This window comes from Cuculus canorus, chromosome 1 (assembly GCF_017976375.1).
Source record: "Cuculus canorus isolate bCucCan1 chromosome 1, bCucCan1.pri, whole genome shotgun sequence".
NCBI classification, from domain to species: Eukaryota; Metazoa; Chordata; class Aves; order Cuculiformes; family Cuculidae; genus Cuculus; species Cuculus canorus.
Window position 1 is genome coordinate 63,301,326 of NC_071401.1, and position 25,742 is coordinate 63,327,067.

The 25,742-nt window shown below is 42.6% G+C and overlaps 1 protein-coding gene across 1 annotated transcript in view; it reads right to left on the minus strand.

The window, feature by feature from the left end:
• Window positions 1-24,367, minus strand: part of GAS6 (growth arrest specific 6) — a 39,442-nt gene extending 15,075 nt beyond the window's left edge. The window contains exons 1-8 of the mRNA XM_054070992.1: window positions 24,123-24,367; window positions 23,020-23,186; window positions 9,463-9,487; window positions 8,622-8,684; window positions 4,789-4,911; window positions 3,618-3,737; window positions 1,662-1,787; window positions 409-530 (exon numbers count right to left, since the gene is read on the minus strand). Coding sequence (XP_053926967.1) covers window positions 409-530; window positions 1,662-1,787; window positions 3,618-3,737; window positions 4,789-4,911; window positions 8,622-8,684; window positions 9,463-9,487; window positions 23,020-23,186; window positions 24,123-24,192 — 816 coding nt within the window. The 5' untranslated portion in view covers window positions 24,193-24,367. The remainder of the gene's footprint in view (window positions 1-408; window positions 531-1,661; window positions 1,788-3,617; window positions 3,738-4,788; window positions 4,912-8,621; window positions 8,685-9,462; window positions 9,488-23,019; window positions 23,187-24,122) is intronic.
• Between the last annotated feature and the right edge of the window lie 1,375 nt (window positions 24,368-25,742).

The window sequence follows — 25,742 nt, forward strand, 5'->3', positions numbered from 1 at the left end:
ACTGAAGCCGATCCACCTTAAATGCCTGGAGGACAAACGTGTCAAGCGCAAACGCTGGTCTGTAAGTTACACCATACACCCTGAGACTTTCACACCATCCTACTGGGTTTAACTCAGAAAAGCTTGGGCCACCAGAGGTAACTCACAGCCAAACATAGGGCCGGCAGGGCTACTGATGCCACACTCATATTAGAATGGGAACAAGAGGAGCCTGAGATAAGAGAATTCCAGGAGAAAGTTTCTTTTCACGAGAACAACTATCCCCTGCTCATATGACCTTGCCAGTAGGACTCCTTCCTGCTGGTCACTCAGCTCAAATGCCTTTGGTCCAGAGCTTCATCAGTTATTCTTTATTGCAATGTAAAATAAAGGTCTGTTCTGCAGTTACGGCAATGAAGACTAACATACCTCACATGTATTCATGTCGCGGGAAAGTTTTACTCCCCCTTTGCCATCGCAATAACAGGTATAACTCCCTGGTGAGTTGACACAGGTCTGTTCACAGAGCTTTTCTTCACATTCATTTATATCTACACAAAAACAGCAAACAAGAGAGGAGAAAGGAGAAACAGAGTTTGTTTAAACATGAATCGACTAGGGCAAAAAACCATTATCGGTATTGTTTTGTAGCATCTTTCATTTGAGCGTGCTCAGGTGCTCTGCAACCAGTACTTACCCTATGCCACAGATTTACAGGAGGCAAGAGTTAGAGTTAGCATCTGCACAAATCTATGTTCACAGACAGATTCCAGCTGCCCAAAGATACACAGTAAGTCTGTGGGAAGACTGGAAGCAGAGCTGAACTCCTTGTCTTCTATTTCAGAGCCCTGGGCTTTAACTTTTAGACAAGACTTCCTCCCTTCAGGCCCCTTCTGTTATGCCTGTGCTGACTGGCTCCTGCTCCTTCAATTCATGTTTAGGTCAGGCACTGCTTCTTTCAATGCTACGCAGCAGCTGGATCCTCAACAGACAAGTAAAAGCTGAGTTTCTCATTCATTATTTTCTTTTTTTTTTCCCTTTGGCTTATTTCTATCTGCTTCAAAAACAAATGCAGGAAAACATATTGTGATGGCCCACAGGGATCTCTTCAGGCAGAGATAAACACTCAGAGGTAGGGCTGGTGGGCGTGTGAATCATGTCATTATGTTAGCTTAGACAAAAGGCAGGGAACAATGCTAGTTTTGGAATACTTTCAAAACTTACTCCGTTGAGAAAGCTTGCAGGCAGTGTAGCCAGCAGAACTGTGCATGGTTCCAATGCATATTAAGCTCCTAGTTCAGAGTAATACCACAAGACAGGTTTTGAAAGAACAGCAGCTACTGCTCTGTGACTTTTCTTGTCCTACAAAGAGAGACAGCAACATGCACAGATGCTTCTGAGCTTTCACCAGATCTCACACTTGTCATAAATTCAAGAAATCTCAGCACTCTAGCTCCTACAGCTTGACTGAAGTCATGAAAGATGACTGCAAACTTGAACTCAAAGATGACTACAAACTAATCTCATTCACAACTAGGGAAAAGGAACAGAAGTCCAGTCTGTAAGCAAGATTAAAGAGAAAAAAAAAAAAGCTTTTATGGAAGCCTGAAATTGAACTTCTGGGCTTTTACAGCTTTAGATCATGTAATGAATGCCAATATGATGTTATTTCATGAGCTTACCCTGACAAGTCTTCCTCAAGTCATCATACTTGTAGCCTGCATCACAAACACATTCATATGAGCTTACTAAATTTTTACAATGAGCTTCTCCACAGATATCCGTTGATGCTGTGCACTCATCTATGTCTGCAAAACAAGCAATTAAAGAACATGACTTCAGACGAGTATAATCACTTCATTGTTCCCACACTGGAGAAGGCTCTGGGTCAAATGAACCCTCTATTAATAATATCGGTAACTGGAAAAATGATATTTTAAAGAATCTACCTTTAAGATTAGATATAAGGAGTGACTTAAGGCTTTCAAAACCAGCTAGTGTTTCTTTAAGCCATTAACTAGTATTGTAAAAAACATTGCAAAGTGAGCCAGGAGAAATGTCACACAAAAATAACTCCCACAAAACAGAAAAAACCCCACTCTGTTCTAGGGTCTGAAATTGGGTTAAAAACAGCACTGAGAAAAAGCAGTATGAATTTTACAAAAACACAGAAGGAACACACAGCCTGTTGAGCACCACAGATTTCTTTACTCCTTCCTCAGACAAGCAAACCATCCTATTTCATGCATTCAAAAAACTAAGATCTATATCTGCTGAGCTGTAGTGGCAAAGGGGGATTGAGGCAGCCAAAGTTATCACTAAGAACAAGTCATATCTGAGAGAAGTTGTGGGGTTTCACCACTAAAGCAGGCAGTGGACTGAAACTGGAGGTCCATAAAAACAAAGAAGTATCTTTCTAACACGCCAACTGATACCCAGAAAAATGCTGGTGTGGACAAAACATTTGCACTATGCTGAGAGTTTAATACTTTGTTTTTGCTTTCTACTACTTGATAAAACCACAACCACATGTTACACTTTGTGATTTTCCCATGTATGAGTGAACTGGCCTATACATATACGCTGCATTCACACTGCTCTAGTAGCCAGTACTAAGGTATCATACAAATATACAGACATATGAAAATAAAAGTATTTGTGAGCCCACTTGGCGTCCACCTGTCCATGCCAACCAGCACCAAAGGACAATTTGGAAGTGAAGTTGGTTCTTCTAAACATCTGCTTTCGTTAGAAAGTGATACCATGAAACAGAGAGATCTAAACAGTGGAAACGACACAAAAATAAAATCCTGTTCTTTGCCTTTTTGCTGGTAGCACTAACAAGTTGTTCAGATCAGGTATGTAAACTTCTTAGAACTATGTCATCACACCCACCTCTAAGACATACATGGAATTGCCTAGTTTTGAGATACATATAATTTTAACAGCCACTTGTGACCATGAAGGAGCCCCTGCCTCAGCATGCAGCCTCCTAACACTTTTAAAATCTCAGTTGCTTAAGTTTGGATATGTAAATTAATTCCAAAGTTTCAATCACGACACTTGAGATCCTCACTTTCTGTTCTCAGCTGCTATGTAAAACAGTTGCCAACCTTCTTTAGGGCCTTTCTACAGCTAGTAATATTCAGTTGCAGTGACTTTAACTATCTGTATCTATTTGAATCCATTAGCTGCTGCACATGCCCAGATTTAGAAAAGTAAATTAAAATAAGGAATGCACAAAACAAAAACAAACGGCTCATAAACTACAACACCGTGAGCCTGGAAAGAATCATAACAACGCATCTGGCTGGCCCTTCCTCCTCTCAGTGTCAGGATATGAGGTCTGATCAGCTGAACCGATTTAGTACAATCCAAGCCACAAATCCTCTGTGATTCATGCCTGTGTTGTTTATATCGGAGAGGTGCACAGGCAACTGCTGACAAGCCCAGGCTTGTAGTGCTGTCTGGAGCAGCCGACACAACCAGCAGAGCGCAGTTAACAGGAGCTACCATCAAGTCTCTGGTGGGTGAAGGAGTGGACCAGGGCTGCTCAGTGTAACCCAGCTCTCTGAAATACAGTCTCAAGTCACTAAATATCCGCCGGCGCAAACTGAGAGGCCCCCAAAAAAGCTTACCTTCGCATGTTTTGCTGTCTTTAAGAGCATAACCACTGTAGCATGAGCAGCGGTAGCTGCCTAGCTTGTTGAGACAGAGCTGGTTACAGCCGCCGTTCTGTGCTCTGCATTCATCAATATCTGCATCAAAATAAAGTGTTACAGTCAGCTGTTACAGAGTAGGATAGGCATTGGGAAGAAGAAAGACCAAACAAGAAACACTATTATAGCTGCAATGCAATGATTATAAAAAGCACAAAGATTTCAAACACATCAAGTACCTTAGCTCAAGTTGATTTAATCAAAAAAAATAAAAACCACAGAGAAGAAACTTTAACTGAGCGCCTCCTTCATAGCTCCGAGAATGCAGAGGAGTATCCCTAGTCACTGTGGAAGTGCGGAAGTTTGTTTGCAGAAGCAAACTAATTGTAACTAACGTATTTTATATCATTACTAACTTAAAAAATGATACTATGAGCAGCAAGCTCAGGATGAAAGCTTTAAATGTTAATTCTGGCAATTAATATTGGCAGGCAGAAAGTAGGCAAAAAAAGAAAGCAGAAAGCAAAAGGAGGGAAGATAACTTTAGTGTTTCAGAAAGGAACAAAGAAAGCCCTCTTGGGCCCTCAAACATCTTGCACAAATAATTTCTGCCTGAATATTGTCTTTGGAGTTGGTGGAAATACTCTGTGGAATGTAAGCCGACGTGAAATAAGGTCCTACTAGCAAGGAGGCTTTAACAAACAAATTTCATCTGCTTATGCATCATCAGAATCAGACTGGTCATCTGCCTGCTGAAAGTCACTGTTCCCATAGCAGGGGTGCAAGAAAGGAAGACGGGGCTCTGCAGTCTGTGATCTGTTACATCAGGGAACAGTTGAAGCAGTTCTGATTAAAAACCCACTACAACCCTATTTCTGCTGCCCCTTTCAGAGGGGTGGGACAAAAAGTCAGAATGTAATTTCTTAGATGACCTTGCTAAGACTGAGCAGAGATCCATGAAATATATATAAAAAGTGTTGATATGACAGGGTTATGTGATTCACAGAAGGGTAAAAACACGAGTGGTGTGTAAGATAGGTTCAATTATGTGGCTTTTTAATTATGCAGCACAGTATCTTTGACCATTTGAGAATACAGCAAAACCCAATACATCTTTGTTCCAGGATAATAGGTAATGAAACCCCATTACCTTTTTCACATGTTTTTCCCTGCCAGCCATGCTTGCATTTGCAGTAGAAGTCCCCCTTGAGATCTTCACATTTGATGGTACCCTCTTTGTGACAAGGATCGGGAGAGCACTGGTTTGGCAAATCTGATTTATATAAGGAATAAAAAAAACCCCAAAACAAAACAGAATAATACATTGAAATTTCTAACAAACAGGTATTTCACTCTCATTAAAACTGGAGAAACTTCAACAGTAATGGGGAAACCACTATCAAAAATACTCACACCTGGCAACACTGGAAGCTAATTCTTAGTTGTCACATGCTGAACAAGCTGTGCCAGGAATTTTGCAGAGCACATGCACTAGAATTTATTTCACTGCAAAAGGGAGTGAGCTACCACCCCCGTATCTGAAGGGCAAATCCTGAAAGAAACCACTCAAAATAGCTCATTTCTAAGAAAATTAAATCTACTCTCCTTAGTTCTGGAGAAAATAAAAAGCAGGTTAGCAACTAAAGCACTCAAGGAAGGACGGCTACTCTTTTTCAATTACTCTTCAATTGAGGATCTTGCCAGGGTTGATAGATTTGTGGCTAACAAATGTTTATACCTGAATTTTTTGTCCAAGCGGACCAACTTAGGCTTTTGTCTTATGTAGAACGAGAATAAAAATTACCCATCTGTTAACAGCGTAAGAATAGCAAACCACTAATCCCCTTTACAGACAACACAATGTTCCCATCCGGCCAACACAGAGTAAAGTCTGCCACTGATTTTTAAGCTGAGTTCCAATAGTTGGAAATGGATTTTCTCCATAGGAAAGCAGCAAGAGAGTAGTCACCATACTTTGGGAAAGACTTATGAGTCAAGCAGGACAAAATAGATGAAGTGAAGAAAAGAGCTCTATAAAAGGTCATAAAGTATCACAGAGCTCCAGCAGGGCAAGAATTTGCATATCTAGTTGTGATTTCATCCACCTCTACCAAAATACTGCCAAAACACAATGGTTTCATGCACTCGCACCTCAGGTGTTCCTCTGCAAACAGCATAGCTTTAACATCTAGCTAGGGCAATGTCATTAAGACAAGAATTCATGCTGAGCCTCAGCAAGGTGTTCCATTGTAGACAAGCGAGGTGACTTGGTCAAAGAAATGCCAATTTTCAGTATTTCAACCTGAGGCTCAGAATCTAGTGGCTGGGAAAACTCTACTGGAAAAGCATGGGTACACAATCCTAAGAGCCTTGCAGAAATAACCATCCACTCACCACAAACATGGCGTAATTATCTTTCTTCCTCATCACTCCAGCTGTGCAAAGCCATGGCCAATGTAAAGGCCAAGCCACACAAAAGACAACACAGCTACAAGGGCTGTCTGAACATTCACCTGCCAGAATACCTCCCAATAAATTACTACCCAGTCCACACACCACTGGAGGTAGAGGAGTCGGGGAAGGAGAGGCCAGGTTAAGGGGGAGATGAGCCATGACAGTCTTGCTCTGATTAGTATGTTTCTTTTCCAAGGCTGAATAGAATTTCACAGAAAGGGTCATTGGGCACTGGAATAGGCTGCCCAGGGAGGTGGTTGAGTCACCTTCCCTGGAGGTGTTTAAGGGATGGGTGGACGAGGTGCTGAGGGGTATGGTTTAGGGAGTGTTAGGAATGGCTGGACTCGATGACCCAGTGGGTCCATTCCAACCTAGTAATTCTATGATTCTATGTATATAGTAGGTATAGTAAACCAAGGCTGTTTTTTTGAAGCAGCTCAAACTCAGCCATCCAGACGTGGCAGTGGTTTCGAAGTCACTTGATAACTAAAACAAGTCAACAGGGTTGTGCATGACTTATCTGGTGTATCCTCAAGCTTCTGATTCTTTCCCTCAATCTGGCTTCTGATGTGCCTTGCAGAGCCACATGGAAATAACACTGCCCAGCAGAATACCATGCTATTGCAACCCATGGCAGGAACAACCATGGACGTTTTTATCACATCAACGCTGTGCTAGTAGTTTGCTTCCTTTTTGAGTGCTTGAGAACACCAGAGAGTCTTATCCTCTCCTGGTGGCTTCACAGCCATGCAACTCTACTAACGTCATAGAAGGTGCTCCTGATTTAAACCACTGCAAGGCAAAATGGAGCTTTTGTTTCTATTCATTTACGTGACAGATTTTAGTCAAGGTATTAAAAGCAAGGAAGAGTATGAGTTTTTTGTATGCTCTGAGCTGTCTGATACCACGTATATAGCTCGTAAGTGCAGACTGAGAAAAGAACCGTTCTGCTGATCTGTCTAATCACTGTCACAGTTAAAACTTTTGCCTTATTTCCATTATAAACTAGTCTAGTAATCACCTTCCAGCTCTTGGGTTGTGCAATGTCTTTGAAAACCAGATTAAAAGTCTTCCACTACCTTGTTTTGAGAGGAGGAAGACAAGAAACTAAGTTTAAATGAGTCTTGCAGGCACAACCCCACAGAGCTACATAGTCTTTTGGCAGCATCTGTGAAAAATTAAGTGGCATATTAGAACTGGCCAAGCATAAAGCCTGTCTTTCTTCCAAGTGCATTTTGGGCTCCTTCTCCTTTAGTTCTCCTGTGAATTGCCAATGGCTAGCCAAAATCCAGCCATTGAAAAATATTTCAGTATTTTAATGGGGAAAAATGTTATCATTTTATTTCCAAACCACTGCATCTGCAATGGAAAAAAAATACCTAAAAACCAATTATTCAACTTTTCTTTTTCCCAGATTTTTTCATCACTACCCCTTAGACTTGCATTTCCAAACCATCTCTAAACTGATTTTCTGCTCGGAACAACTTTTCACCACTTTCAGCAGGAACTCCTGCCTCTTTGCTGTGCCACACGTGAGCAAAAGGAAGCATTCAGGTTCGCATCCCACTTTGAATGAGCTGGCATATTGCAGTCTATGTGGGTACCACAGCTCTGAGGATTTCCAGTTCAGAGAATTCAATATTCACAGGTGATACTGCTGCATTATATCACGGCAAGTCTTAACACATCACTCATTAACCTTGGAATTCACTCTTCGGAGAATGTTGCTGTAATGCAATTTATAAATAGGAAAGTTCGATTAAATTCTGATCCTGCTCCAGTAGCCCTGGTATGAACAATGGCAAATCAAACTGGATCATAGTAGGAAGCTGAACCACAAATATAAAAATGAAAAGAAATATACATACATGTGATTTTCTCCCCGTTTGAACTGATATGCTCCTAGAACATATTTAGAATACACACGCAGCTTTATATCTTTAGCACTGCTAAGATCCAAGAGGGAATTAGAAGAGTTAATTAATTTCTGATCTTAGTGTTAGTGATGAACAAATACCCCTTCACCTTTGACACACAAATTGGTTTGAATTATTAAAGGTTGCAATGTTTAGACCACAGTCACGTGATGTGTGAAACTGATCTTCTCAATGTAAAAAAGTCCAGCACAAGCCTGGGTTTTTCTATAAGCTTTTCTTAAGGTAAGTACAAGTTAGTATTCAAGAAAAAAGAAAATTAAGGTCAAACACAGTGTACAACCTTCTGGTAAATTCTATTTCTTATGCCTCTTGCTTTTCAGATTATTTAGACCTTGGGGAGCTGGTGGGAAAGAAATATCTTGCATCTTAAAATACCAAAACACTGAAAGATGACACTGAGATGGCAAAAGGTCATAAATGGGAAAAGGCTTTGTATTTGCTCAGATATGACAAGCAATACAGAGTCTCAAACGTAGAGAATAAGAAGGCTTGTACTAAAATACTGTAAAAAATGGAGATGGCTGAGCTGGTCCCAGTCTTTCAGGTAACGTGAGAAAGTATTTAACACAATATACAAAACAAAAATGCTTACTATGAACGCATGTAAGGAAATCTGGACTTCTTGTATATGGCGACCCATATTTCTGAATGCAAGCTGAAGAACAGAAAATGAAATTGTTATTGTTACAATGATGACACAGCAGCTATTCAAAGCCTGTAAAATCATACTTGGCCTGCTGTTTCATTAAGCAAGGATTTGGAGGGTGGATGCAAAATCTATGCAATATTATAATCTCCCAGATGCCTTCAAATTCTTAAGTTCATCAAAATTTTTTAGCTCTGAGGTACAGTGGAGTTATAATCCATCTGAAGAGGATGATCACTTTAGCAGATGCTACTATGATTCTTAAAGCATGTTAGTAGCTACTCAGATTTGATCTACTAAATCTCTCCAAAAATCTAAAAAGCACATGGATTTTTCTAAAACTATTGGCATTTGTGATTTTACATACTATATATTAAACACAAATAAAAAACAATATGACGTCATGACTACTATACAGTCAATAGAACAAGCCAGTGGATCAATCATTGAAGGTAATTTTATTTTTTGAATAAGGAAATTAGTTAATAACTAAGTTAATTAAGAAGTGGGAAAGGTAAACTACAAATTATTTACTAATGCTGCAAGCTACAGATATAAATGTAACTCTAACATTTCAACACGCAGAAAACACATAAATGATCTCTGTATGTAAATTTATACATAAGTAAAACCAAAATCACAGAAGGAATGTACGGTCTATCTTAGAAGTTAGAAATGCATGTTTACTGCAATCAGATTTCCATCACTTTCCTTAGTAGAGACTTCAGCTGTGACAAGCTCCAGTGTTTGGCACTGCCACCAAGTGAAAGTAAAAGTTGCAACTCACCCAAGTATCTCGGGTAAAAATATTCCTGTAGGAAGACACAAAAAAAAAAAAAAAAGTATAGATTTATTGAATAATATTTGCTTCTACTGTCATACTATTTAAGAGCTGCTGTTAGTTTGGTGGTCTTGTATGGCAGTAGTTTAACAAGGTCCAAATACAAACTTCCTCATTTCTTTTTATCCAGAGCCAGAAGCTGCACAGTATCATACATACATTTTATCTTTTGAAAACGAAAGAAATATTAGGTCCAGTCTCAAGGTATTTTTTGACAACAGCTGACCCGGTAAGTGGTAGTGACAGAGTGTGAAGCCACTTGCCCACTATCCAAGAGATAAAGAAGTTGATGGTGGCGTGAGGTAGGGAAAGGAAGAGGAATCTAGAGACAACACCCCACAGGAAAAGTACAGAAGCTTTTACTCACTCATAGCCTCCTCAGAGGCCTTCTGCTAATGCAGGACACAGACAGCACCTTAACACTGTGACCACTAAAGTAAAAGGGTACCTTTTGGTCTTGCAACAATAAGCACCCTACAATTTCCCAGCACCCACTGACACACCACACACTCCATCACATGGAGACTGACCACTCAAAGAAGGGAATGCTTAAAGTTTGCAAGTGAAGGGAAAATTTACTTTCATTGACCTAAAACTAGACTGCAATAGGCATTCCCATTCCACTCGTGGTACACAGCCACGTGTTAGTGTTCCCAACCTTATCAACAAAGTGTAGCCATACAGAGAGTGTGGAAATTTGCTGATGTGATATGGATTTAAGCATGCAAATTCAGGTCAGTGAGACCTTGACAGTTGCATGATTGCTTCCATCAACCCAGAGAAACAGCAGGAAAATGCAACCGTGCTTCATGGAGGAGTGGGACACTGGCCTAAACTGACTACTAAACTATATCCTTAAAAAAATACAAAAAATTCATGGCCAGGAAAAAGGATTTATTTCCAACTTCACTTTATACTGTATTTATAATGTATACGTCACTAGTTCAAGTGCTGCTAAAATTATAGTTAGCGTGTCCAATTGGAGGAAATTTGCAGATTGTATCTTCAGTCTTCAAGATTTTTTTGTTAAAATAAACCATTTCTCAGCTAATTATGAAAGAATGCACGTAGTGTAATTGTCTTCTGTACAACATGAGCAATTTTCATATAGCACTATCTGCAGTAAGATTGGGACAGCAACTATCCTGTATTCTACAAAATTAATTTGGTTTTACACTACACATGATAAGAAACTGTTTTATCTTCTGTTTGATGTTTGAATAAGCATATATGTACAACAAAAACAGGCACACACCATAGTTCAATTTGATCTGGACTGTCTAATGCAATCAATTGGCTAACAAGGTCACATAAACTAAAAGTTTTGCATTTCTGTCATTCACCAGAAAAATCAATCAATTCTGGCATATGTGCTCCAGTTACTGAAATGCATCATGTAAACATTCAGCCTAAACCACGAAAGCATCAATAAACAAACAGAAAAAGTAACTTACGCTTATTCTAATTTTCAGTTCTGACATGAGGGAAACAGGGGTGAGTTGAGTTTGGTGTTGAGTTTTGTAATACCTCTTTGCGTTAACAGACCTAGTGAGGCACTCAGAACACACCATGGTCTACTCTCCCTCTTTTCTTTTTTAAGGTTTAGTCTTGGAAAAGACAAGCCAAAAAAATACAGACAAAATAAAAATAAATCTAAACAGTCTAAGTATTCAGATGAGTGCCCTGCTGTGCAATAACCACAAACCGGACTTCAGCCAGCACTTGAGGAGAAAAAGATAGCAGCATGTGATGAAATATTCCAAACATGTTTTTTCATTATTTCCCCTTTGTTCTATGTACGTCACAAGAATGTGCAGATGTGTTTAACCACCACCAAGATAATCCAGACACTGGCAAGAACAACTTTTTTGTGCTCACAGGGCAAGAAATAGGAGCTTTCTTATTCATGACCACCAGCCTTACTGCTCCAAGTCGGTGATGGCAAAGACATAAAAATTCATTTTCTCCTTGACCTCTAATGAATGAGTTGAGTTCTAGAAAAGTGATAGAGTTTACTTTTGAATGAAATGTTAAAGTAACTAGCTATTTTTCGTTGCACAAATAACCTTCCAAATGGAAACTCACTCTATATTGATTCAATGCCGGTTGAACAACAGAAGAGTGAAACTCCAAGACATTGTACTACCACAAGCTTAATTTCATGAGGTATGTAACAGAAGTGATTTAAATAGGAGGCTACTAATAGAAATGTAACCCTTCTTTCCCTATCTTCCTCATACAAAACTACTTACTGATCAGTAGCACTTCTCCAGGCATAAAAGACCTGCTGATAATACCATTCTAAAACAAACAAACATGATTGCAGTTTCTAATGTTACCCATTCTTGTATGATTAACTTTTCATTGTTCTCTACAATCAATATTCCTTACAACAGGCTTCTGGTAATGACAACATATTTCCATTCAGCCCAAAGATTAATCAAGAATGAAGCATGAACAATCTTCCACTTTGAGAAAAGGAACTTGCTTAAATTGAAAGTAGAGTCCCTGCTGAGAAGTTTTCCCAGTTAAAAATTCAGGTTGTGCCTAACCTGCACAGGACAGCCAGACATGCATTATGTCTTATATGAGTGCTCAGATCTACAACGCCTCTTCAGTTTTCTGCACTATACTAAGTCTTAACGACTTACAGATGCCCGGGAAGATGAAAACACTGTATAGGGCCAGGTCCTTGCTAAAAGCCTGAGATTTATCTTCCCTCCTGCAGAAGTCCTCAACTATATTTTCAGGATCTGTCAAAAATGCCAAGGGTTTTGAATGTTGCCAACAAGGAGTTAGCATAGATTCTCTGTTAATACTTTGCTGACTTTTCAACTAGTGACCCTCAATATCAGGCTCACCAAACATCTCACCGGTCAGAAAGCCATCCAGGATTCACAGGATCAAAATGCAGGAGGTTACATATCTGTGACAACAGTGGTAGCAAAAATCACCACAGAATTATAGTAAGTGTTAAATTTTCGGCCTGGACTCAGGTAAAAGAAGTCAATATTCAAAGGGAAGGGCTGACAACGTTTAGATTTACTTTCCTACCTACTGTTAAAAAAAAAAAAAAAAAAAAAAGGAGGAGCAATGGCCTTTTTTAAATAAAAAGCTACAAACAAATACATACTGGACATAAACATCCTTTGGGTAATCTGACGTACAGAGCTTTCTAACCAATCTGTCCAGTAGTAATGTCCCAGTCCATGCAAGAGGAACATAATACCTTGTGGAAGCACAAACCTCCACAAGAGACCAACCTTCACAAACACAGTTTGAATATTTCCAGCCTCTGTGCTCCTATCAAGAAAACCTTACTTTATTTCCACCTCTGCTTCTTCTCACCCAACACACTTTCTGCCTGTCTGGTTCCCAACTATCAACCAGTATGACTGGGATGCCCGAGGCTTCGATTATCAAAGACCTGGCACCAGGACATCCACAGCCTGCAGAACCTCACGGAGTACAAGTTACACACCATGTGTCATGTGCCACCAGAAGTAAAATTCAGCAGAGATCTCAGGTAAAGAGGGAGAAATAGAAGAGACTGGGAACTGCCTCACATCTGCAAGTCTCTGCTCAGTTCAGTTCAAGAGACCTTTTCCTTGCCATCCGGAATACAGAGCTGTGCTTTAATAGAAAAGCTTTAATCTCTACAGCCCCTTTACCCCTTTCACACGAACATGCTAGAAACAAGTCTTTTGATGCATTAAACACAATTATTGTTTTCCACCAGAGTGCAAAACTTAAGAGTGCATGCTTTTATCTCATGCTAGAGTAAAAATAAGCAGTTTTTAATGGGGTTAAGAAGTTCCTCTCCCACCTATATCCAGAGCTCATTCCTACCCTTGTAAGACAGCCACTACAACACTTAGTGGTTATCTAAAATGAAAAGAGAGCTTAAGTTTAAAAGTGTCCTCAGAAAAACCAACCCAAACAAACATCCCTAGCACTCAAACTCCAGGTTGTTAATTTTTATATTCGTTTCTAATTCCAAATGTTAATAGTCGCAGTGAAACAGTTAAGAATGGTTTCTGTGGAGCCACTTCCACAATACCCTGCATGGAAATAACTGAGAAGAACAACAACATGAAGGTAAGAATTAGTAACACAGCTGTGGAATGGAAGCGGCAGAACTACCTACATCAGCTTCCCTGCAAAACGAAACCTACAACATCACTGGGGTCACCATTTGTTTTCAACTCTCTGGCTAAACTCTCCCTTAGCGGTAAAATCCAGAAGTTAGTGAAATTATACTGGCTATGCATTAGTCCCTCTGCATTTTTAGCGGAGATGGAAGAACACCAAATCAGAACAGGCATTAACATGAATCACTGTATAAAAATAGCCCTTCCAAAAACATAACAATGACCATGCCTACAACAGGAAAATGTTCTCACTGTTGCTTAAAGTAATTGGCAACACTCACAACCTCAGCCAAAAGGGCCTGCCAACTGCTTCTGTTTGTTTTGCATGAGTACTAGGTCAGGTAAGCCTGATCAGCACTGAATCTAAATGAAAATCATAATTTAGCTTTAGTAGCAGCAGATAAAAGATATAGTCTACGGAAGGACTTTTCATGTTCCCAGGCAACCAAGCACAGGGGTGGACCAGATGACCTCCAGAGGTGTCCTCCAATCTCAACCATTCTGTGATTCTGTAACTGCAGCACTGCTAACACTGGAGGATCTCACAGACTTGCGTTAACAATGGTAATTTCTAAAAAGTACTTTCTTGGTAACCTAGTTACCTCTTAGTGACAACTCCCACATTATGCCCTTTTCTCATTTCCATTTAATGAGTCTTCCTTTTCCTTTTTCCTTCAGGACTGAATGTTTGTCTTAGGCATGCCTGACCTCCTTGGAAAACAAGGGAAAGGTCACTACCAACCAGAATTGGCTATAATTTAGTGTTTGACTTTGGTTTTCTTTTATACCAACAGTTGTTTAACTGTTATAACATGCAAATGCAAATCTCACTGATGCTCGGGAGCTTTGCATTTTTTAAAGTCACACCTCAGATCTCATGCTGAATGATTAGGCCTTCCTCCCATACAATGCAATTAAGTAGTCCTACAATTTAGAATTTTAAATATAGAGAACCCATAGTTGTAGATTTACATTCAAATCAATGCCACGCTGCGCACACAAGTTTTCCCTCTCTTTGTGAGGAACCCTACACTCAGCCAGGTTAGTTGGCTTCCTATTTGCTTTGGGGCAATGTACATTCTCCATGCAAGGAGCAAAGAAAACTTCTCTTGACAATTTGGCAAGCGAGGCTTTAGAGAAGAAAAGAGGTCATGTTACAATCCAAAAGTAGCCTCAGAGCCTCCTCTCCTACCACCAGAGTTACTACTGTTTGGAGCAGCTTTTACATGTTGTCTTCCTTTGCAGAGTATCCATTTCACTGTCCAGCAATTCTGCTGCATGAAGACTACGACTGCTGCTCCCACTGAGTTATTTACCTTTTCAAACTAGCAGCATTCCAGATCACCCTCTCGAGAACCACCTGTTTCATAGAGATCTCTGCAGGATCCAGAACACTGGAAATAAAAAACATCTCTTGCCATAGCTTCCCTCTCCCTGTTCGGAGAGGCAGGACTATTTGCCAACAGCATACTGTGGTGTAACTTCTGCAAAAGATGTTGTTCTGCAATGAGGAAAACCCCACCAATTATTAGAATGAACAATTACAGGGGAAAAAAAAAAAGTCATAAATGGAAAAAAAAGAAGGAAAAACATTCCTATATGTACAGCCAAGCAACACACAGATCCTTCACATTTGTGGGGGCACAGAGACATGATTCCTACAGACAGTCTGAGGCAGGGTTTGATTGGACAGTAATGGTGTGAAATGAGGTAATTAGTGCCAAAGGGTATAAATTATTCTTGTTGGAATATTTAGAGTGCTTCCAATGAGTTGACTGCATGCTCTTTGAAGTTATTCTTAATGCAATCTAATCATGAATGCTTTGAAGCATCCTCCAGTGCTTCAAGATTGAAAGGCTACTTTCCCTCCAGCCATAATGATGTACAATTTGAAAAGAAGATCCCAATTTAATGACAGATCTTCACTTGGTGTTATGTGTGAATCCTTAGTTATTGTAATACAGTATCTGTATGTGTAGTTAAACTAACACTGGCTTAGAAACTCCAATCAAATTACGTAAACAAGGATCTGACAAAACACCTAGGATAAGTAAAAGCCTGTCTCTTTCAGCATCCTGTGTCATTGTGTCATTTCTCTACAATTACTTAAACCACATTTAAGGTAGAAGAGATTATATATCCCATACAACACGATTTAAGTGTTTGTGATCTCTCTTATAGGTTCTGTAACATCTGTAACATCCACTGAAGCAAAGAAACACTGCATTTTCCCCCTTCCTCTAATCTAATGATATAGTTTCTTAGGATTTTTCTTACCTGAAGAGGTTGCAACTCACAGTAACAGCGTTCAGCCAGTTTAAGGCATTGATGAATTTTGCATCAGTGTGGACAGGCAAGCAAGGAATAGGGAAGTGACATCTGAGACAACAGTAGGTCCTTGTGACAGAATCTGATCTCATACTTCCCTGTTCACTGCTTTAATAACTAAGTAACTTTTGCTTCTCTGTTCTTGTCCTAAACATTTTCTGGAATTGGATCAGGACTCCTTGTTCCAGGAGTTGGCCAAATGTGGTAGCTCTCCAGATGTCTGTAATTTTGTACAGTGCAACCATGTTCCATTCTTCTTTTACCTCTTCATTTAAACACCCTTCTGTCCTGGCAGGTGTGCAGAGTGAAGGCAACACCAACACTTGCCCCCGTCTCCCTGTGTATCCCCCTCACTTTCCAGCTTTGCTCTTTCACCTGATCCCATTGCTGATGCTTGAAGGAAGAGGAAGAAAACCCAAAATAATAAACAAGGAAACTTCCTCACAGACATGTGCATGTGTGGAAAGCCTCTAGAACAGCAGGTCATAACAAAATAGTGATGAAGGTATAGATACAGAAGGGAGACCTGCTGAAAATCTTCAATCAGATTCTCCCAGGCTTGGTTATTAATTCACTTCTTTGACAGTATAAGCTGTTGCCTCCTCTTTCTGCTTCTCCCCTGGCACTCGGCTCTCCCATCCTGTACCTACACTGTCATTTACAATCTGTTGGTTCGTGCAGCCCCTTGTGAAGCTGCGTGGTGACCTGGACCAGGGAACTGATCCAGCTGAAGTATGTTCATTCTTCTGTCCAGACTGCTTTTCTTTAGATCAGTTCCTTAAATCAATCCATGCAGTTGTGCCGGCAGTGTGAGCAGAATAGGAAAGGGGGCCGCCTACTCTAACTACATCAGCTGAGCTCCCAAACGTGAAACCAAACCTGGGAAGATTATGATGTGAGTGGAACAGAGGTAAACTGGAAGAATCCCTTCCCTCCGCCCTTTTCCACTGGTTCTGTTTTCAAATTGCCATGGTTTCGGTCATTTAGCACTTGCTGAATTACTTCACTGGGGACCAAAGTATGAGATAATGAACATTCTTGCTGCTTCTCTAGTAACTGTCCTGCCTGAAAGCTTTTCCCTCTTTGTACCCCAGCTCTGTGTCCCACAGCCTCCAGAGCAGTTGTGCTGTGTGCAGCTCCCTTGCTATGTCCATCCTGAGTTTCTTGTAAATCTCTGACACTTATTCCATTATTGTTCTTCATTCTTAGTGGAAAATAATTGCTTGTAATCCATTAAGTTCACTTAGAGTTTGGAGCACACATGAACCACAACTGCCAATTTATACAAATTCAGTGTTCTCTTACCTGGTTCTTCTGCAGCTGTACTAACAAACTGTATTAACTCCTAGCAGGCTGCCCCTTTTTTTTGTAATTTAAAAATAAAATTAAATGATCCTTTAGCCACAAAATTCTTTTTTTATATTTTAATTGGCTTTCCCCACTCACATATTTATTAAAATATGTCATATTCCTCTAAAAAAATGACTTAATAACTTTATCTGCTTTTTCTATTATCTTCCTTCTTGACCCAAACCTGTATAATGCCCCGGTTCCAATTTACCATTCTTAGCATCTTCTTCTGTCCTTCAAATAGACCCTCAGTGCAATATTCACCACTCCTGCTTTCTCTTGTTCCTTCTCTCCGGCTGCACAGGAGGATTAGCGTGCAATACCACTCCACAGTCCCAATCTGTTTGCCTCCCAGATCAGTTAGACTCACTGGATTTTGGTACAACTCTCTCTCATCCTGTGTTTCCTTTATAAGAAACTAGGGGGAGAAGGAAGAAAGCGAAGGGAGAACTCCTGGCGCTCACCCTGACCTCCTTCCAGCAGAGAGCTGGAATGCCACTGTGGAATCTATGTGGGCACTCAAACCTTTCTACTTCCTTCTTCTTTCCTTCAAGCTGTTCCTGGACAGAAGTCTGAATCTCCCTGTATTTCCTTTCTCTACTAAGCAGGTACCATTGTGGCTGGGAATCCAATTCTTCCATATGCTGAGTCCAAGCAGGTTATATCATCAGCACGGACTTCACTGTAACTCTTTCCCTCTCTCAGATGAATTCTGCACCAACAAGAAGAGATAAAGAAATTTATCTCTTTATTATCTTTATTTATAAAACCAATGAGCCAGTAACGGTATGAAACACAAGCAAACTGACCATGATTACGCCCTATATATTGCTTCATCTGCATTTCGGCTTCTTGATAAACCCAGCCCAGCAGAAATAATGCTGACATTGCCGGATATCTTGTTAGGATCAGTAATTTTCTAGACATGACTAAAAAGTCCTGAAAAGACTGGTCTGGTCTCCCTGCTGCCCTTGCTACGAATGGACTAGAGACCTCCTCAGTCCCTCTCAGACCAAGCCACTGTGTGATTTTCTGCCAGTGTTTTGTGTATTTGTCAGGCCATGGATTTTAATAGCAATTTGGATGCAAATCCCTCAAAAAGCAACAGAACTTTTCATGTGAATGCCTGTGAATCAAATCTTCATGCTGCACACATACAAAAACGAGCAGGCTTCCCATGGTACTCTGTTGAGGGGCAAATCCACAAAGAGTAGACACAAGTGGCCAGGCTGACCTGTGTCAGTGCTTCTGGCCTAACAGCTTTCAGAGTATTCAGCATGGCAATTTCAATGGCAATCTGCAGGAAGACCAGCAATTCTTCAACAGTAATAATACCAAATATGATAAGCAGTGCCAGATGTTGCACTTATAAACTGTGGTTCCAAATGATAAAAGGGTTCAAATACCTTCCTTGCGCCGAGTGTTTCAAAACAGAGAAACGCCTTGCAAAAGGACATGTTTTTGCTGTATTAATTCTTTAGTGAAATGCAACACTTCTATGAACACCAGCAATTACATTCCCTTCTGCCCTTTGTTTTACGTGATTTGATAACCACATTTTTAGAACAAGTCAACCAAATTCCAGAGTAGTTTATCAGTTGGCTAACAAGCTGTAATGCCTTGACTGCATACCAAGGTCAAATATTTCTGCAGTACTGCTTTTTATAAGGCCTTATCAACATTTCAAGTAAGATAATATTCTTATCTCTATATCTAAGTTATTTAGCAACTTCATGCCATCTATCACACCTAGCATATCTTTTTGATAGATTGCATTTAGAATCAATCCTCATACCTCCCATGAACACATTTTCCATCTTTATTTTTTTCTCACCATTTATCCTTTCATTTTTCTCTTTGGTACCATGAGCACAAATGAAATTACGAAACAGGAACCATCCCAAAGTTCCGCAGTAATATCTAAGGATATTACAATTAGCTCCTGAAAAAACCCAGGCTGCAAGGCTCATTAACCTAGGCTCACACTTGTTTTTACCATGTATAGTCATACAAATGGCACAGCCTGACTTTTGCTCTGCCTCCTAAAAAAAAATAACTCTAAAACTGTTTCAATTGATCTTCCTTCCTCCAGCCTGGGTGAGCTGATATTTCTATTTTCCATAACGTAAAAGACAAAAGCTGCACTGGCCTGCAAATGAATGGCTGTTTAGCCCTGCCTAATACACTATTCTTAGCAGTTGATGTAAGTAATCACACATGTGGCAACACCCGCATTCAGGTTTGAGAATGTGTATCTACTGCTGACAGCTTGCAGATGCTGCTTTGGAAAGCTGATCACTAGAGCAGAGGAAGGCACAGAAAAAAAGAGTGCTCTGGTATAGGTAAACGACATTTCATTCCACTCATTACCTACACTAGAGGACCCTTTTCCTGTGCCTTCCACTGCTTCAGTAGGTGTCTTTCCATAAAACGTTGTTCTTGGCTAGATGTAATAATTGGCTGGATCAAGCTATGTTTTTGCCTATGAAGCATCACATAAGCTACACTACAGCCTTGCTTCATCGTACCTGAACTTCTGGAGCTTCCTGATTGAACCAGTTAATATTATTTCATATCACATCTTGAAGTCTTAGGTTTGAAAATTAGGCCTTCAAATTCTCTTCACACAACCACAGGAGAATTAAGAATGGTAAGCCTTGTATAGAAGACTCGTACATTTTATTAGATCATCTGCCAGGGTGGGTAGGAAAGAGGAACAATGCTTTTGTGCTTACATCTTAAGCCTTTCTTGAGGTCAAACAGAGAAACAGCAAGCTATTAACTAACCTCAAACTAACCCTCAGTCGTCAAGGCTTCAGGACCATTGCTCCCAGGGGATGGTAAAAGCCAAATGCCTACATCCTATCCATGCTCATCTGGTGCTTTAAAGCATGAACCCCAGGAGACACGGACAGACCTGAAAGCCCAGATCAGCAGCACATCGATGCGTTCCTCACAACTTGCCTACTACAAGGTTAGCCATGGGGCTCAGTGCAGGACAAAAAGTGCTGTAGCTGTTTCTTTCTGCTATCACCTAAGTAGTTAATCCCTGTGACCAGGTTCAGAGGGCAGAGGAAAAAAAATGTCAGCCTTCCTTTCCTTTCCTACAAGGAAATATCATCTGTCAACAGTAATCTGTACATTTTCCTGGTCCATACTTTACCTGCATGGACCAGCTACAGCCTGACAATATGCTGATGTGCAATTGTAGTTACCGCAATTCCTCTAACTGCTAGGTGTTGTTTTATCAACAATTTTCATCTTTCCTGAGTCAAGTCTGCCTCGTCTAGCTTCCTTCTGTCAGTCACCAGGACAGGATGTACAAGGCAGCATCAGTGAAATGACAGCATGACAACCTCCTACCATTTAAGAAACACTTCTATTACCTAAGGTGCACATTAAAGAGATGTGAAAAGATCCAGTCAGATGAAAATGCAGATGAGGAAAACACTCTGCCCATCAAATCCACAGATACTCTCAGAGGAGTAGTCACCTATGCCTTACAAAGCACAGAAGGCTTCCAGGTATAGAATAAAAACAGCCTGAATACATGACCTCTGTCACCATGCACTAAAAACCTGCTACTGAACAGCAGCTCCTGCCTTCATGTCACACACTGATTGTAAAATGGATAGGAAGGGCCATAAATCTTCCCGATAGGTGGTGGCACACTTGCTTCTCAGTGAGATCGAAGCAAAGCAACAGCATGAAGCAGGACATACTGCATGTAACAAGCAAGTTCACAGCTTTTGGGAGTTTTGTGTCCCAGAACAGGTAGGATCTCATGTCACTACAGGCCTGAACGTATTATAAACTACAGTACTTTGGTGTAGAAGCACATGTAAAATAAGCAAGGGGGTACAGACACTAGCTTATCCAGCCTAGGAGCTATTTCATCGGGGGTCTTTCAGAACCACAGAAAGACCTGGCTGCAATAACAGGGGAAATGCACCAAAAAAAAAAAAAAAATAATTTTCAATGACAGAAAGTTTGTGCTGTTCCTGCAAAACATGCTTAAATGGCATGACTGAAGAATTACATTACGCATGAAAAATATTTCATACCAAATTGATTTCACTATTTTCATTACAGTAGGAGATCTGTTTATTTCTTCTAATATACAGGATAAGTACTGAATATAGTTAAAACCTCCTGACACTTTTACACAGTCTTCCACACTCCGAAGTGATCTACCAATGCATCGCCTTTGGTTACTTTCTGGGCCAGAAGCCAGGTAGCCAAGCTGGTGACCTCAGATCACCTTTATGCCAGAATCCCATTTGGGATATTTTTCCCGCATTTGATGCTATATAGTGAATATTTATACTGTATTTGAAGTCATGTTTTTCGAATATGGAAATAGTTGTGCTAGCCATTGCTACTTCACAATGATCCATATTCTGAATTAGCTCAGTTTTACAGAACAGAAGCAAACTTTGCTGCAAGCAGATGTGACTACATGTACACGTAAGAGCCGTACCGTTAAACGCTGCCTGGGCAAGTGCTCCGTATTAAGCTCTAAATTAAAGACTGTCAAAAAGAAAAGCCAGCACCACAATGTTTTTGCTGTACTTACTGCTGTTTTGTGACAACAAGCTACTGTACCGTATATCCAGTGCTAAGCCTACTACTGTGGCACACATGTCAAGACTGGTCTGACTGAAGCATAAAACATCTCCTAAGATGAGTCCCTCCCTTGCCTGTGGTGTGTTTGTGTCTCTGTACACACACAAACACACACACACTCTGTCTCTCTGTCTCTCTGTCTCTCTCTCCCTCTCTCTGTCCTACCTTCTTCCTAGAGCATCCTACCATTAACAGGAACACACTGTGCAATATCAGTCTGATATGTTCAGTCTGAACACCAAGAAAATCCATTTCCCGCTGCTAAATCAGTGCTAGATAAGCGCTGCAATGAGAACAGTCTACCCAAAAAGGCAATGAAAGGAGGTGTAAAGTAATTGGAAGAGCAAGCTAAGCTTTGTAAAACAACAAAACTGCATCTATATGCTGTTCCAGGTGGGAAGAAGACTGAAATGAAAACTGCAAAAGTCAGTTCTGCATGCAGTGTGCAGGCTGCAGCTGTGTGAATCCACGCTTAGTTTTAGAAGTGCAGCAGGACCGCATTCCCATACACATGCTTTCCTGCTGTTGTTGTGACAGGTGCTCACTCTACTGATTGCAAAACCTTAACCAAGCTGGACATGGTTCAAAAGGATTAAAGTGTGTTTATGACATACTTCTGAGAAACTCCTATTCTGACATTTGTCACAACATTAAGGGGATACAGATACAGATGGGATGAGAAGATGAAGGAAACAGGGATGCTAAGGTGTCCAGAAAGAGAAGACATAGCTTTATGGCACAGTGGTCTTGCTTCATGGATTTATGCTGTGGGGGAACAGGGCCCTTCCACTCTCCAGAGCCAGCAGCCATGCCAGCTGGCACCAGGCTGGACTGCTCACCCAGACCATCCTCACCCAGGCATTTCTACCGGGACAGCACTGACACAGTCCTTGTGCAGGCTGAGTGCTAGTTCTGCTCTGAGACCACCCAATGGTTCTGGTTCCTCCTCCTCCTCTTCCCGACGGCTTCCCCAGCTGTGCAGGCAGCTGGATGGAGGGAAGGCTGGAGCGCAGAGCCGGACCACCCACCCAAATCCCTGTGCCCTTACCGTCTCTGGGTCGTTCTCGAACACCTCGCGGGCCTCTTCCTTGCTGCAGTGCTCCTCCACGCACTCCCTCTCCAGGTGCCCTTGCTTGGCTTCCTCGAAGATCTGGTAGGCTCGCCGCTGCCTCTGCCGCAGGAACTGGGATGCCTCCCGGGCGCGCAGCAGCACGGCTGGGCCGTGGGGGGCGAGGAGGAGGAGGAGGAGCAGGAGGAAGGGGAGGCAGGGGTGAACAGCTGAGCCCGCCTGGCTGCTCTGTATCCCACCCACCCGGATCCTTCTGGCTGCGGCCCCGCTGCCGCACCCGCAGCCGCCGCCGCAACCACCGCAGCGCAGCCGCGCAGCGGCTCCTCCTCGCTCCCAGCAGCTCCCCCGCACCGCAGGGGCACACACGGGGCGGTGGGGGATGCTCCGTGGAGCATGCAGTATCCTCCCCTCACCCCCCAGCAGCTCTCCCGCACCGCACGGGCACACACGCACGCTCGGGGCGGTGGGGGATGCTCAGCGCCGTGTGCAGCATCCCGCCCCCCCTCGCCCCCCAGCAGCTCCCCCGCACCGCACACACGCACACTCGGGCCGATGGGAGATGCTCAGCGGCTTGCGCAGCATCCCCCTCCTCACCCCCAGCAACTCCCCCGCACCGCAGTCAGTACACACGCACACTCAGGGCGATGGGGGATGCTCAGCGGCGTGTGCAGCACCCCCTCTCTCCTGCTCCCCCCCCCATCCCCCCATCAGCTCCCCCGCACTGCACACTCAGGGCGATGGGGGATGCTCAGCGGCGTGTGCAGCACCCCCTCTCTCCTGCTCCCCCCCCCATCCCCCCATCAGCTCCCCCGCACCGCACAGTCGGGGCGGTGGGGGATGCTCAGCGGCGTGTGCAGTGTCCCTTCCTCACCCCCTATCAGTTCCCCCGCACCTCACTCAGCACACACGCACATTCGGAGCGGTGGGGGATGCTCAGGGGAGTGTGCGGCATCCCCTCTCTCCTGCCCTCCCCCCCCCCAATCAGCTCCCCCGCACCGCACACTCGGGGCGGTGGGGAGGATGCTCCTCGCCGTGTGCGGGAGGGACGCGTGTCCCCCTCCTCCTGCTCGCCCAGTACTCACTCTGCGAGGAGTCGGCCGCCAGCAGGACGAGCAGCAGGGCGGCCCCGAGGGGCGCCGCGGGATGCGGCATCGATGCGGCGGCCGTGGGAGCGCGGCGGGGCGGAGAAGAGCGGAGCGGAGCGGGCGGCGCGGCGGGCGGGGAGGCGGGGAGGGAGGGCGCTGCTGCCGCGGGAGCACGGCGGGGGAGCCGCTCGCCCGTCCTACCCAATCGCTCGCCAAGTCCCTTCCGAGGCTCAGCGACACACCCGCGTACCTGCCCGCCCGCTGGGGAGCGGCGGGGGAGGATTTACGGGGCTGGGGGGCGGGCGGCAGGGACCGGGAAGCCAGTGGGAAGGCTGCTCCCCGCCTCACCTCCGGCCGTGCTGCCGGGAGCATCGTTTTAATCGCTCTGGGGGCCTTGAGCAGCCTGGTGTGGTGGGAGGTGTCCCTGCCATGGCAGGGGGTTTGGAACTGGATGGTCTTTAAGGCCCTTTCCAACCCAAACCTTCCTGTGGTTCATCACCGAGAGGGAGAACCTGGCACCCAGTCCTGCCTGAAATTAGGAACTTGGGTTCTCCCCACCCCCCAACACATATTTTCTTCAGAACTAATTTTTCAGTTTATATCAGTGTTTTAAGATAGACTCCTTGGGAAAGAGACAGACGTGGTTTGTACAGATGTGTTGTGAGCTGCCCTTTGCTATCCTGGTCCACTCTGGTTAAACGGGCACATTGACAGGCTGAGAGAGTTGGGGTTGTTCAGCCTGGAGAAGAGAAGGCTCTAGAGAGACCTTATAGTGACCTTCCAGTACCTGAAGGGGTTACAGGAAAGCTGAGGAGGGGCTCTTTAACAGGGAGTGCAGGGATAGGATGAGGGGGAATGGTTTTTAGCTTAAAGAGGGGAGATTTAAACTAAATATTAGGAGAATTTTTTTTTTTTCCTGTGAGGGTGGTGAGGCATTGGAATAGGTTGTCCAGAGAAGTCATGTGTGGCCAATCCCTGGAGGTGTTCAAAGCCAGGCTTTGAGCGACCTGATCCAGTGGGACATGTCCCTGCCAATGGCAAGGGGGGTAGAACTAGATGATCTTCAAGGTCCCTTCCAACTCGCACCGTTTTATGATTCTTTGATATACCCTGTGAGATGTAACCCAGAGCTGCAAGGTCAGAACTCAGAGCTGCGCTTGGACGGCCTATTACCATGACTTTAAAGCTACCTCTGTTATCTGCTGAGCAGACATGTAACTGTGACAGATAACTCCATCTATACTTTCTTCGAGATACTTCTAATGGCACAACTTGTATGAAAAAGAATTTGTCTAATGTAATTTTAGTAGTTAGGTGTGTCTAAGATAAATCGTGTCTCCACAGTAAATTCCTGCAAATATAATGTAACTAATGTAAACAACGTCATTATATTGCATACATTTGAAATAAGGTGCATGAAAACATAAGAGCCAGCTTACTTGTTCAAAGCAAATATTCATAGGGTGACATTTTCTGCCTGACGATGGCTAACGGTAGACAGCGCTAACAGGTATAAATATATATATATATATAAAAAAACCAGTATGGAGTCTTTTCTTTCTGTTTTCAACTTCTGAAGTGCAGAGGAAAAACACTCTAAGGTAAAAACCATGTCCA